We start from the raw sequence: 14660 nt of genomic DNA on the forward strand, positions 1-14660 counted from the left end.
GGTACAAAGAACAAATAAATTACAAAGAAATCACAATACTATAGCATGCATCTTCCGGTGTCTTGAGTAAGAGAGAAACAGCAAATGGCATTATCGAAAATTGAAGCACCACTAAGGCTAATGCTAATCACATGAAGAGGAAATTGCTGACCAAGAGGAAATGTTTCCATCCAAGAGAGCCACGCGGACAGAAGTGAATTTCCAGCAAAGCCACCACCACTGAATGGCGAAAGACCAAACCGCCTCTCAAGTTCACACAAATTGCACTATAACCAGCCCAATTTCACTGTAGCAATCCGAACTCCCGCTTTTAGTATAGTATAAAGATATTCAAATTACCCAAATTCATTATTGTATGGTCACTTGACCAAATACAGTAAAATTTCGTGTAGCAATCCGAACTCCCGCTTTTAGTATAGTAAAGATATTCAAATTACCCAAATTCATTATTGTATGGTCACTTGATCAAATACAGTAAAATTTCGTGATTGTTTTCTTTTTTCAATATAATTCTAGTTGTCATTATAATTAGTACAAACTTTTTTAGAAAAAGAAAAAAAATAATGACAAATAAATAAAAGATTGGACGTGGATACGATTGAAGTTTTGAAAATAAATAGAAATAGTCAATAATATTTTTCTTTTAGTTCATAATATTGCATATAACTTCTTAAATGTTAACTTTACTATTTGAAAATAAAAATTAGATGGTATTTATATTATTTTTGAATTCTATACATTTTTAATATATTTTTACTTTAGTATGTTTAGAAAAATATAACAAATATCCATTGGATACCAAGTTTGAATTTATTTTTTCACATCCATAAAGGTTTAGATTTGGGTCTAGATCTAACTAAGGGTACACTGAAATCTAAAAGCTGAAAATTGAAAATTGAAATTTGAATCCATTAAATTATTAAATTGGTAAGTACTAAATCTAATATTTGATACATTTGAGTCTAGTCACATAAAGTGAATTTAAATATGAATCTGAATTAAAGAAATTTAATCCAAACCTTACCCATTAACATACGTAGGCCTTGTTTGATAATGCAATTAAGCACTTAAACTTAGGGTGCGTTTGATAAAATTGAAATTTGAAAATTGAAATTTAAAATTTGAAATCTGAATTCATTAAATTATTGAATTGTTAAGTATTAAATATAATACATTTGAGTGCATATCATATTCAGTGATAAGTGAATAATTGATCACTTAATTTGAAGCAAGTTTTGTCTAAAAAATTCAATGTCACTTAATTAATTCAAATGTTCAATTTTTTTGTTATCAAACGGCCTGAATATGTTAAAATTTGAATTCATTAAATTTAAATACTGAATTGAATTATCAAATAGGGTCTTAATGTATATAAATCTTAATATGTTTAGATATATTTGATAAATAAAAATTGAACATCTGAATTAATTAACTATTATTGAATTTTCTATGCAAAATTTTTCCTAAAAATAAGTGATAACCTATTTATTTGTCATTGAATGTGATATATACTCAAATGTATTTGATTTAATATTTAACAATTCAATAATTTAATAAATTCAAACTTTAAATTTCAGATTTTAATTTTCAAATTTCAGTTTTTATCAAACGCAATATTAATTAGCATCATAGTTAAGGGTCAAGATTAAGTTCGGATTTCCTGGAGCAAAGGTCAAAGGGTACTATGGTACATGTACAAGCCAAACCGCAGCGGAACCACGCGCTCTCTAGAGTACGATATGGATAACACCAACTTGGACCCACAAATATGACGTGTCAACTAACGAGCAATGGATTAAGCTGACGACATGCGCACCGGAATATACCCCACCGACGAACAACCCGAGTCTACTCTTCTTCTTTTCCCGAAAACTATAAATACCTTACATTACTTAACCCCATGATTTTTTAGCCCTAGCACCGCTCAGACATCAGCCGCAACATGCTTTTTCCACGAAAAGCCCTCAGTTTAACCTTATCTCAGCTCTCAACAAACCTTCATAAACCTTATTTGTCAGTAATTTTACCGATTATACCACCGCAATTTAGCTAAATTAGATTTTTTGTAGCTCAAATTTGAATTTTTTTGAATTAAATTGAAAATGTTTGTTGTTGTTAACGTTTATGAGGATTTTATGCGGTCTTTTTGGGGTTCATCAGTTCCGTGATGGACACGGTGGGGTTGGCTCTTCCGGAGGCGGTGGTTGCGGTGTCTAAGCTTATGGGATCAGAGGGTTTTAGCAGCGGCGGCAGCGGAGGTGTTGGGGCTGCTGTCGGAATAGTTCAGGCTGGTCGGCCGGAGGGTAATTCGGTCACGATTCGGCCTTCTTTTGATGCATGCAGTCACAGAGGTGTCTTGTTTGCTGTCTTTTACAAAAACACTTAATTTTTTTCCCTTTCAATTCCTGCACACCATATTTTTATTTCTTGATCATTTCTATATAATCTGTTTCTGCGGATGGATACTTTGGTTGCTATAGAATGATTTGATTTTTGGTTGTATGATTTATTTTTCTCTCTTACTAAAAATAAATAAATTATTAAATAAAGCAGGTGCTCCAACTATGGGTGAAAGGGAAAGAAATATGGGAAAAAGGACGGAATGCGAACATCTTGTGATTAAGATGCCAGTGATGAGGGAAGGTGACAGATTAAAATATTTTAGGATCGTTTTGCAATAAATCTAAATGACTTTGTAAAAGCTAAATTCTTTATTTGCTTATCCTTTTGACATTATGCAAGTATACTTGGGGGAAGGTTTGTTCATGATATGCAAAGGGAATTCATATTATTGATTTCTTTTGGTTCCCTCTTCTGTGTTCAATTAATGTTGGTGATAATGAGAGAATACATGGTAATTGTAACTTAGCTTCCTTGTATATGCATTTCAGCTAAGATTCCTCCAGAGCCAGCTTTTCAATATAAGGTACCAGATACAGGACGTTTTGTACCTAATGGACAGCTATCCAACTTACATCTTGGTGATGCTTCTGAGGAATTGAAACTGCTTAGTATGAATGCATCTCAATCTTTGACTACTAACCCAGAGGCTAAACAGTTGCATCGAAGATCTGGGAAAGTCTCAGGAAGCAATAGTGGTGGTTCAAAGAGGTCAAGAATAGTACAGTTGGAACTTTCAACCGGTGAAACTGGTTTAGAAGATATGAAGGGCAGTTCTTCTCGTACTGGATATTGTCCTGCAAAATTCACAGTTGCAGGTAGAGTTCTTTCCGATTAATGTGGTAGAGGACAGCAATTACTATTGGTTGTGAGTTATTTTTGTGTCAGTAAACTTGCCTTTTCTTGGATTTTTAAGCACTGTTGCTTCTTAGACATTATGTATTAATGCATGGTTTGTTAGATGTTAAGAATCGGAATGACATGGATTGATTCAGGCTTGATATTAGATCTGTATATCTGATATCCAAGAGATCTCCTAAGAACACTATTCTTGATGCTTGAATTACCAAGTTTTACTCTGATCTGTCTTAACATTCAAATCAGGTTTGTTACAAGATGGCTATTTGATGCAATTTGCATTCTTGTTTGAGAGCGCAAATACCGAAAATGTGGTTTCAGAATTAAAGTTTTCTCAGTTTCTGGGTGTGATAAGATGGGGATTTTGGAGTTATAACACATTTTTTCTGTGATTTTCTTAGTGTTCAATGCTATGCTGCGATACAGTTGAAAGTGCAGGGAATGGTTAGAAATGGAAGCTTTCAGATACTATCATTCAAGCAGATGGTGTTTGCTGGACCACTCGAGATTTTTATAGTAAAGAAGTATCAAGCTGTAGGTGAAAGACTTTTGTGGGGTTCCATATAGATGGTTCAAGGAGTGGCTGAGTTGAAAATTTGTTTTTTCGACAATTTTGGAAGCTTAGGATTTGATGTTTGTAGCTTCCTTTCTTCATCATGCAGTTTCCTTTTTGGTCTTTCGATTTTGAATGTAGATGTGGGCGGTGTCCTCTTCAAATTTTAAACGAGAAAGACTGTTTGGGGTCCAATATCATTGTAAACATGCATTCTTATGCTTATATGAAATATACGTTTTAATGAGGCACCAGACAAAGGTTGCTCTGTTAGTATGGTTTCCAAAACATCAAAATGTGAAGGTAACACTTTTGGGGGTTAGATACATCGAAAAATTTTCAAAGCATTAGTTGCTCCAACCCCTTGCTTTCTACCCTCATTTGATGCTTGCTCTTTTCACCCTGTTTCTTCATGGCTCTTTTCTCTTGAGAATTGATGCCTCTCTACCTCTGATATGCTACCTTTCTGCCAAAATCCAAACGTAATTCATGCCTGCTTTTAATCATGGTGGGTAAGTTCTTTTTGAGTGTATTGCACTCTGGAACCATTATTTACTTGTGAGATTGAGCTCATAATCGACTTGGTGAAAGACTTTTTGAGGCTCCGTATAGGTGGTTTAAGGAATCCAATTTCTGTAATGTTGGAAGCTCAGGATCTGATTTTCATAGCTTCCTTTTTTTCATGACGCAGATTCCTTTTGGTCTTTTGATTTTGAATGTAGATGTGAGCTTGTGCTCTTGGAACTGTGAATGAGGAAGACTGTTCAGGGTCCAATATCATTGTAAATATACATTTTTATGCTTATATGAAATATACACTATAATGAGCTTGGCACTGAGGTGCTCTGGAAGTATTTGTTTCCAAAAAAAAAATGTGAAGGTAAGATTTTTGGGGTTAAGGTACATTGAAAAATTTTCAAAGTATTAGTTGCCCAAACCCCTCCCTACCTCTCTCCCCTCCTTTCCCACCCCTGATTGACACTTCTTTCTTGCTTGATGCTTGCTCTTTTCCCAGCTTTTACTTCTTCGTTGAGAATTCATGCCTCTCCTTTGTGGTATTCCACCTTTCTTTCAAATTTCAAACTTGATTCACGCCTTCTTGTAACCCCCAAGAGTGAGTTCTTCTTGAGTGTATTACCATCTGGAGCCATAATTTATTTAAGAAATTAAGCTGGTCGGCTAAGTTTCTCGCAAACTAATGGTGGACATTGCAAAGTGTAGTGCTGCTGAGCTGTCCAATCTTCTTGTCTATAAATTCCAAATGAAAATTCATTTCGTACCTAGAATTTTACCAGTCTTCATATCCTTCCGATGGATGACTTAGAAACAGACGGTGACTCGGAGTCAGCAACCTAATTGAAAGATGAGACTTGACATCATACGTAGTTCTGCTTCTGACTTTTGGAGAAATAAACCTGTCATGATATTTAGGAATTTATCTCTGCTCTATTTATATTATTTCCATGATTTCTCAACTTGTAGGTTGATATCTTTGTTCTCAACTTGATACATTCATAGCTTAAGTTTGAGTTATACCATGGGCAAAAAGTTTATTTGGATTTTGAGAAAGTATCATACTTCCAAGAAAACAGGCCATCCTTAACGTGTTAATGTGCTCTTCTAGGAGAGATTATGTTTTTGGAAAAAAGATTAAAAGATGGAATGAATAAGATCTCTCACGCTTCAGTCTCCTTAAAAGACAAATTTTGAATTAACTACTCATTTTTGTTAAACTCCTAGAGTATCTGAAAATGAAACTTAGGATACTGAGGTTGTATGATTGTATTGACTATTGAGATCTATCTGTTCGTATGAGAACTTTTGTTACTTCTCTTAAAAGTTTTCTGAATTCCGAAGCTTTCACAAGGACAAAACTAGTTATATACCTGTCTACACAAAAAGGGACATCAGTAGTGTCAAAATTATACTGTGAATATCTTATGTGAAATAGAATTTGAGATATAACTCGGTAACCTTTTATTGGTTCACATGTTATTGGATATTAGATATTAGTGTGTCACAACCCATCATATCCTGTGTAAGACTATGTTCCTTCAGCTCTTCATTTGACCCCAAAGTACCCGTGTTGACACGACACTAGTGCTGGCATGGGCTATGTGTCCGACACGTCGATAAATTTTTAGACACTGATTTTTGTGAGATGATTTTGTGAGATGTGATGTCAATGGAAGAGGAGGAGACAAAGGTGAGAAAACTCATGGATGTAGAAGACTTGTTGCATTAGAATCCTTATTGCATTGAAATCATTATTGAGCTATGAGTTGTTGGTTACTTTAGAATTCTCCAATCTTTATCGAGCTATGGCGTGTATGTTGGCTGTACTATAATTCATATATTCACTAGAAATTTTTCCATACCCATGTACGCATGTCTAAGTCTTTAGAAGTGTCATCGTATCCTAAGTTTAGATAGTTGACGAATTAGACACTTAAGACACATACCCGAATCCGACACCCGTATTCGAGTCCAAGTAACATAGGTGTCAGATAAATACTAGTGGTGTTCCATTAGCTGTAGTGATAAATGTGCTGGCTTATTACAATAGGCGGCAGCATTTAGGCATAGTTTATCATCATATTGTTTCTATCTTGTTTTTTTCCATTTTCAGGTCTTAGTCCAATCATAAATTTGACTACCATGACATATTTGGGATTCTTGTTTTCCATTTTGCTGATCATTCATAAAAAATGGATTGACGAAAAGTCTGGTAATAATGCCTGGGTTCAATAACCACATTATGACTTACTGAGGGTGCTGGAAGGTGTGGCTACACAACCTTTTCTTGACATTCAGCGAACTTGTAGTGTCTGAGCTCCATAACCACATTATCACCTACAGTGGTTGCTGGAAGTAGTGGCTATGCAACCTTTGCATGAAGTTGTGTAATAGTGAATGCAAGCAACATGTATGAACATGTCTAATGCCCTTTTAATCTGTCTTAGACAAGTAACAACGTTTGTCATTGTCCCTTTTGCCTCTTGGGTTGTGTGGTTTACTCTCAAAATCAAGGCACAGCATCTGATTGTAGATGAACATTTCTGTTCTGTCTATTGAACTTGTCCATTCTATACTTGGTTATCCAATTGGTCAGAGTTTCATGAATACGACATTTGGATTCTTCCTTTAAGATTTTTGATGTGTTCTATATAAGAAGATCTTGGATGATATGGTGCATAGGTTCTGTAGCTTGCTTTTCAGATACAGTAATAGATTCTTTGCAAGGATTGATGCTGAATTTCATGGTATTTACTCCTTTTCCAATTTTTTGTGTCTTTGTTTCTTTATTGGCTGTATGGGACTTATTACAACTCTTTAAATGATTGCTGTAAACAATTTGATGTCTTTTCCAATCAGAATAGTAGCTATTTTAAATGTTTGAAGTGTTAATTAAAATGCCAGGCCATGCAGTTCTGATAAATTCTCATCCTTGGTTTTACAGAGAAAAGTCAAATGCCTAAGCAAAGGAACAATTCAAATGCCAAGCGGAATGATAAAAGAAATGGTAGAATTCCTAAAAGCAGATGTGATTCATTCTGTCTGAAAAATGGCTTGGTTAGCTTCAGTTCTGTTGCTGGAGGAGGCAATTTTGTTGGTAAGCAAATGTTACTCTTGACTATTAAATTTTAAATCAATGTGTTGATTTTCTGCTGATGATGGATGAGGTCAAAACAATATTCTGGATTATTGCTGGCTCTTAAATACTTGATGTTTCTTTATAAGAACCCTTTCCTTCCCCCCCCCCCCCCTTTTTGGGGGCTTCAACCGGTATTTTTATCCTTTAGATCATAGCCCCACAATTCTTTGGCAAATCTCAAATTTGCTCAACGCCGCTTAAAATGAGCCCAATAGGAGTCTTATTTACCTGTCAGTTATTAATAATGCTGCATAATCAATCACTGCCTTGTTGGTTTGGGGCATTTAAAACAGGATCTGTTGCCATTAACAATGTCTGAATCTGTCAGCTTGGGAGTCCTTCCATTGGTAAACCTGTACATGATGTATTAATGACTGCATTTATTGTTGGCTATTAACATTTCATGAAAAGTGTCTTTTTGGTTTGTGTTCTGGAAGTTCTGTGCAAGCCTGGTATGAAAAGTGACTTCTTGTGAAATCAACTCAGATATGTAGACTCTATTGCTGGGATTTTGAAATTTCTGCTTCATTTTATGTATCTAGTTTTGCTGTTTGAGTTCTCTGTACCAAAACTTGGATCACTTTTAATTAGATTAGTGATTTTGTTGTTGGTTTCATGTGTTTTCTTTTCCAGCAGTATATGGTTCCAAGTCTGACATTTTTGATGGCACAAAGCCAGTTGATGAACTGCCTCTCAGTGAACTCCTTGATGGCAGTTATAACTGTCCTAGTTTGGTAAAAGATAAGGGAAAAGCAGTTGAAAATTCAAATGAGAATCTTCTGCATTTAGTTAGAAAGGCCGCCTCTCTTATCTGGCGCCAAAGTCCTGTTCACTCCCAAAACCCTGCAAATATTAATGATGTTGATAACCAGAACGTCTCCATGGGCCCTTTCAGCATTGGTGCTTGTCCAACAAGCAGGATGGATGGTGAGAAAGAAGATTCCTGCACTGTAAATCAGCCTTCTAACTATAAGGTAAGTTTGGTAGAAATAGGAAGTATGGTGAACTCAAAATTAAGATTGAGGTACTAATATAAAGCAAATTTGAGCTCCATATCCCAACATGTCAATGCGAACATTCATGTCTCAAACTTCTTGGCTTTTGTTAGGATAATAACACTGATATGTTGCATGGGAAAAAGCTAAAATTTCCTTCTATTGGTGGTATTTACAGTTACATTTTTCACTCATTGCCCCTTTCTCTGCATTGCAAATGCATTGGAAATACATGAATTAGTTGGGTTATGTGGCAGCTCTCTCTTTTTCATGCTTTCAGCTTTTCTAACTTTATCTTGCCAATCTTATGTTTTGGTGGTGAAACTCGAAACATAATATGCTTTTGATTCTTTATATCTGTAAGTGCTCATTAGGGATCTCTTTTCTATTCAAGCTTGTATTTTCTTGTTCAAATTTTAGGATTCTTGTGGCCATATGAAACCACTTGCCGTTGCTGTTGATTCTCCCCTGTGTCCACCAAAAGATATCTTGGAACGACTTGCACTTCCACCATCCAAGGATTTGGACTCTCTGCTTCTGGATGCTGTGAGGCCTGCTTCATCTTCAAGAACTGGCACTGACCTCCGTTTAGGGAAGACAGTATTTCATCGAACTGGCTTGCCGCCTTTTTCTTGGTCTCATAATTCCTCTGGCCATGTTAAATCTGGTTCAGATACAGTTAAGTTATCTGCTAATAGGACCACATGCCCAGGTAGATGGGTAAAAGTGGGAAACACTCTTACTCCTGTGAAAGGCTCAAACCTTTCGATGTTAGATTTGAAGTCGCTCACTTATAATCACAGACTAGTTCCTTCAGGAAATCTACCATCTACACCTTTGGGGGTAGAAAATGCCTCATCCATATGTCTAAACATTAGTTCCCGTGAACAGGGTGTATCATCATCAGCAGCATTCTCAGCTTCCCAGGACCCTTCAGGTATATCACTTTCCTGGACTTCTTAAGTTCACCATCATCCCTTCATTCCCTTGTACTGGTGCTCCTTAAATACAGAGTCACTGACTACCCACTTAAATGTAATTTTAGTAGATGAACAAAGTAATATTGATGGCAATGCATTTGGTTCCAGTCAAATTTAATTAATATTGTTGACATTGTTATTAACAAGCTGCCCTATATAGACTTTGGATGCATAGGGGTTGTCTGTTGTGTTTGTAGCATTAATGTGATTCGTCAAGTACTTCTTAGAGCTTTCTTGACAGTCTAAAAAAGAAGAATTAATTCCGTGCATCCTCCTGTCTTAATTGTTCCACCAAATGTTTCTCGTGATACTGTGCAAAAGTATCTGTACTTTGATATGGTGTTTCACAACGTTACCATCAGGCCATATACAACAAAGCTCTTTCAACCTTTCTTAACTTGTGAAACCTTGGCCCAGCATGCTGACACAGCAAGAGTGCTAGTTGTCCTAGTTCCTTATTGGTTTTCCATCTGATGTATTTTCTTGTTTGACTCGAGGTAGGAAAGAACTGGATTGCAGCTTAGTTGGTCCCACGTCGGTCCATTGTGTGATGTTGGTATTGGTATTTCTGTATAGGGGCCAGATATCTCTGTATTCATGCATTACGCTTGAGTTTGTATTATCCGTAGTTTGATAAACCAAGTAAGTTGGTCAAGCATCTTTAAGAACAAATGCTTATATTGCTTATCAACTAATTGGATTGTTATATGGAATATTTGCTGCACATTGAAATGTTCTGGATCTGGAAAAGCCATTTCTGAGAAAGTTTTATCACATTTTTTTTTGCAATAGATGAGTTGTCTCCCAGACTTTTGGCTGCTGCTCAGACACTCTATGAAATTGCATCTCATTCCACGAGGCAGAACTCACATGAAATGATGAAGTGGTTGAAGCAACCTTCCCAGAAGACCATGAAAGCTTGCACGTTAAAATTAAGTCAGAAATCTGAAAAATTCTTTGTGCCTCCAAAAGCATCAATAGGACCCGATAATCTGGTCAAAGTTGCTGATGGTATGTTTCCTAGCAAGAAGCTTAGACTTTCAGCGGATGAAAAGACTGATGCTGTTTGTCATATAAAACCTGGTAAAAGAGCTCCAACAAATTGGTCTGCGCCCAGATCAATTAGATCATCTCCTAGCAAGCTATTTAGGGATTCGGTGCCTGAGATGAAAAATTACAATAGGCATATTGTCAACAAATCGTATATGATGCCACCACCTAGTAGGGTCGCTGATAAAGCTTGTAATAGTAGGCAGAAGCTGAAGAAGATAGTGCCGATGGATTGGAACTCAACAGCCAGCGATCTGGATTGATGAGTTCCTTTTCAGGCTTAATAAACAGCTTTCTGTCAGACTTATCATTTGTTCATTTCATCACCATAGGATCAATATTAGAAGTTTGTAGGTTTGTACATACTATGTTGCCTGTAGGAAGGAATGTTGTAACATTAGCTGTAAGATCTACACAAGATATTGCACGGGAAATTCTAAATTGCCTTGTATAGATGATTAATGAGGCAATAGAACATTCAGTTGTACACAAATGTCATGTTTGTATTTGTGTTTGTTGCTCTCACGGTTGTAGGTTTTTCAATGCTTGTACTTGCAAAGAGCAGTGAAAATAGAAGAGGGTTAAGAGACAGCTTGCTTTGGAGCTACAGCAGGGTTTGCTCGAGGCACACATTTTGAGCGTCAGAGAGAACCATCATTCATTGTTGCAGGCGGAAATGTAAATCAATTTTTTAACTGTCGGAGATGATGGCAATGCAAGTTCGGCCAAAGGACTGCCATCAGTATGTAGTCATTGACGACTACATACTGCACATGGCTGGCAAATATGTGAAGTCACGGTATGCATATTGAGCAAAAAAGTAGCTCGAGGACCTTTTGTATTGGGCTGTTTGATGCAAATTTAGAGTGAATAATATTCAGATGCCCCTTTGTAAATGCATGTGGGTTCATGTACTGTAGAAAACTGCAAAATTCTATCCTGGGACCATGAAGATTGCATCAGAAAAGGGATGCACTGTTACAGCTGCAAATTGTAGGTATTTTATGGTGGACAGGGAGAGAACGATGGATGAGGGTAGTCCGTGCATGTATTTCTGAGAGATGAATGAATTTCCATCAAACCCCAGTAGTCTGTGGTTGAGTTTGTGATGAAGAAGAAAAGAGAGCTTAAAAATTATCCACTTCTGTAAGACGACAGATAACAATAAAAATAATTAAGAGAGTTTTTTTTATGCAGCTGCCCCTTGGATCGTTCAATGAAGAACAGAGACGCAAACTGCACCTTCACTGCTTCACACAAGTTAAAAGGAGACGATTGCAATTTGCTCTGGTAACGTAAGGCAGTTCTAGTTCTACGCAAATCACTTTAGACTCTGATTTTGGCACGAACAGTAATACACTCTTGGCCTCGAGGTTGAAGGATACAGTGTTCTTTTTTTTTTTTAATTTTTAAATGCTGTTAGGCTCTCAGCTTACATAGACAAACTACAGTTATGTGATTAAGTTTCCAGTCACGCCAAGGAGATACGGGTGGGGTTAGCTAACTGCCGCTGAATTACTTGGAAAGAAATTAAGCAGTCGTCCACATGAGGGGATGTAGCTCAGATGGTAGAGCGCTCGCTTAGCATGCGAGAGGTACGGGGATCGATACCCCGCATCTCCAGGCCTGACATTTGTTTTGCCTCAGTTAATCGGAAGTGCTTCTTCAGCATTTTGTAACAAACTTGTTTTCCCATGCACAAGAAGGCAACAGCTGCAGAAAGATCGTATGCAGTCCAGTGAGTAAAAAGAACCACCTGGGAATATCATCATCAAGAGAACAAACATGTGATCCAGTACTAATATAAGAGCCATGGCAGCAAAATCAGAATTACATACGAGTTGCAAAATTAAAAAGCAAGAACTTGTAAACCAAATCATTATCTTTGGCCTCTTTTTTCTTTATCCCAGCTATATACAACTCTTTCTTGATCCATCTAACACCTTGCACGATGGACGTGCATGTGACCCTCCGATCACTTACAAATATCGTTTATTGGACATTCCTTTTCCTCTCTATAAATAATTGCACGTACGCAAGTACATTGATGTTTGCTTGCAAAACTTTAAAGCTTTTGGTGACACAACAATGGGTTCTCTGCAATCTAAGATGAATTATGTCATCTATCAGACTATCGCTCTTCCTCAAGTTTATAAGTGCTTAAATCTGCCATGCTCCAATGTATGTATCTACTACTTTTTAAGATTTGGACCATTGATTTTTTTCATTTTCTTGTTCATTTTGCGTGTGTTTAGCAAGATGTTAGATGGCAGGCTCGAGACCTAGTTGTTCTAGTCAGCCTGTTGTGTATACATACTGCATAGAGTAGCCTTTTCTAGTATTTCATCTGCCTTGGACACTTCCTAGTAGTATAAGCTGCTATTGCAGACAGTGATGTAAAGAATTCAAGCTTTGATACATATATTTGTTCATTTTGCCTTTCTTTCTTTCTTTTAAAGGGTGGGGTATCGTTGTCAACTAACAAAGGAAAAAGCAATTCTGGGATATGACTGATTGCTTAAAGAAACTTCAGAAAGTCTAGAATTATATTGCTGAATATTCGTAGGTCTGAATATTGTAAATTGGCCAGACCTAAGAGCTCGTATTTTTGGTATTTGGCCACACCTCAAAGGTGGTAAATGTATTTAATCTCAACAGTCGATTCTGGACTTTTCACATCTCTCCATGCCCCATGAATTTCCGGTTTCGTATTTCCTTCTGTTAATTTGCCTCCCACAAAAAATTAAAAATCATGAGTGTTTGATCTCTGCTGAGCATTTTGCAACAAAATTGTTCTCTCATTGCAGAAGAAAGCGACAGCTGCCGAAAAGAATGTACAAACCAGTAGGGATCAAGAGAAAATTTGATCCAGTAATAATACAAGAGCCATAGCAAAGCCAGAATCAAATCCGGGCTGCACAATTAAAAGAAAAACTTCTAAACCAAAAGATACGCCTCCTACCATGGCCTCTTTCCTCTTTATCTCGGCCACAACTCTTCTTGATCCATCTAACACCTTACACGATCTATGTGCATATGATCCTTCAACTACGTACGAATGTCGTTTATCGGACATCCCTCCGCCTCTATAAACATACGCAAGGACATTGAAGTTTGGTTGCAGAACATTTAAGCTTTTTCTGACACAAAAAATGGGCTCAATGACGCTCTTCTTGTTGCTACAGTATTCATCAACCTCTCCTTCATATACAAGCCAGCTATCTACTAGACCTAGCTTCTGCTAATCATGAAAAACCACGTCAGATATAATGATCTTTGCCAATCAATTTTGATGAGTAAAAACCAAGGGTCATAGTAATTTACTAGCTATACCAATATTTTTTGCAAGAAGCAATGGAGAATAGGCTTACAATATTAGAGTGATTTATATTACCTTTCGACGGGAGATTGTCAGAATGGGCTTCCCTGATCCATCCATGAGAATGACTTGACCGGGACGACGACCTCGTCCAGTGTAGTTATCGACTCTATATACTAAACTGCCGTCAGATCCAAACACAGCGAAACCTTCACAGCTAAAAATGAGTGATTTTCTCCAAACTGTTAGACTTGTGCATGTCTCATCAGCTGTATTGTTCTTCGACTCTCGTTGATCAAGAGGATTATCTTCAACACTGATAGTTCTTGACCTTGATGCGGATTTGAAGAAAAGAATCATACCTTTAGATCACTTTTAACCCTTTTAGGACGTAAAAAGGAGGTCCTGAAAGACATCAAGAATGGGATATTTATTATTTATAAGCCTGGCTGCGGAGATCTTTTGTGAATCACCAGTTTTGCCACCCTGTTCGTTAGGAAAAACAAGACAAAGACCACGATACAGGTGTTCTTCTCGTATTGGAATGAGGCAGTAATTAAAGAGTTTCTGACTAACTAAAGTTCAAAATAGACAGCCTTACCCAACTTGATATGTACCATATATTTATGATATCTCCTACATCCAGAGCCGTGCCGCTCTGAGTCTGACTGATGATATTGCTGCTTTTTGGAAGGTTATGTAGTAGCACTAGTGTTGTATGATCATAATCTGATAATTGTGCACATGCATCATGCATCCAGCTTTGAACAGAACAAAGGGTGAAATCGTTAACGGACAGAGTAAGGGTGAAATTATTGAGACAGCGTCTTTAGATTCTTGCAAACTATTT

At 36.9% G+C, this 14660-nt stretch overlaps 2 protein-coding genes and 1 non-coding gene across 8 annotated transcripts; 2 read left to right on the forward strand and 1 right to left on the reverse strand.

Moving 5' to 3' along the window:
* Window positions 1-1834: 1834 nt before the first annotated feature.
* On the forward strand, window positions 1835-10984 carry LOC113703651 (uncharacterized). Of its 6 annotated transcripts, XM_072062050.1 has the most exons (8): window positions 1835-2351; window positions 2551-2643; window positions 2892-3218; window positions 7272-7424; window positions 8100-8440; window positions 8882-9139; window positions 9353-9398; window positions 10234-10984. In XM_072062050.1, the coding sequence occupies exons 1-8, from the start codon at window positions 2168-2170 to the stop codon at window positions 10752-10754; spliced, it is 1923 nt and encodes a 640-aa protein (XP_071918151.1). In that variant the 5' UTR covers window positions 1835-2167; the 3' UTR covers window positions 10755-10984. The 6 variants fall into 6 exon arrangements, with proteins under 6 accessions (XP_071918151.1, XP_071918150.1, XP_071918148.1 ...); XM_072062049.1 differs by having other exon boundaries at window positions 1839-2351; window positions 8103-8440; window positions 8882-9398; XM_072062047.1 differs by having other exon boundaries at window positions 1840-2351; window positions 8882-9398.
* Window positions 10985-12041: 1057 nt separating this feature from the next.
* TRNAA-AGC (transfer RNA alanine (anticodon AGC)) lies at window positions 12042-12114 on the forward strand. The gene has a single exon. It is a non-coding gene; the product is annotated as a tRNA-Ala (tRNA).
* Window positions 12115-13268: 1154 nt separating this feature from the next.
* On the reverse strand, window positions 13269-14398 carry LOC113703390 (protein LURP-one-related 17). The gene is made up of 2 exons (XM_027224736.2): window positions 13886-14398; window positions 13269-13729 (listed from the first exon to the last, which is right to left on the reverse strand). The coding sequence occupies exons 1-2, from the start codon at window positions 14168-14170 to the stop codon at window positions 13343-13345; spliced, it is 672 nt and encodes a 223-aa protein (XP_027080537.1). The 5' UTR covers window positions 14171-14398; the 3' UTR covers window positions 13269-13342.
* Window positions 14399-14660: the final 262 nt, after the last annotated feature.

This window comes from Coffea arabica, chromosome 8e (assembly GCF_036785885.1).
Source record: "Coffea arabica cultivar ET-39 chromosome 8e, Coffea Arabica ET-39 HiFi, whole genome shotgun sequence".
NCBI classification, from domain to species: Eukaryota; Viridiplantae; Streptophyta; class Magnoliopsida; order Gentianales; family Rubiaceae; genus Coffea; species Coffea arabica.

What these genes read in the sequence shown, in the direction of transcription:
- LOC113703651 (XM_072062047.1), top strand. Translation starts at nt 2,168, where the DNA reads ATGGACACGGTGGGGTTGGCTCTTCCGGAGGCGGTGGTTGCGGTGTCT. An exon ending in TGCAAAATTCACAGTTGCAG is followed by an intron (nt 3,219 to 7,271) that starts GTAGAGTTCTTT and finishes TTGGTTTTACAG; the next exon opens with AGAAAAGTCAAATGCCTAAG. An exon ending in AGCTTCCCAGGACCCTTCAG is followed by an intron (nt 9,399 to 10,233) that starts GTATATCACTTT and finishes TTTTTGCAATAG; the next exon opens with ATGAGTTGTCTCCCAGACTT.
- LOC113703390 (XM_027224736.2), bottom strand. Translation starts at nt 14,170, where the DNA reads ATGATTCTTTTCTTCAAATCCGCATCAAGGTCAAGAACTATCAGTGTT. An exon ending in TGACAATCTCCCGTCGAAAG is followed by an intron (nt 13,730 to 13,885) that starts GTAATATAAATC and finishes CATGATTAGCAG; the next exon opens with AAGCTAGGTCTAGTAGATAG.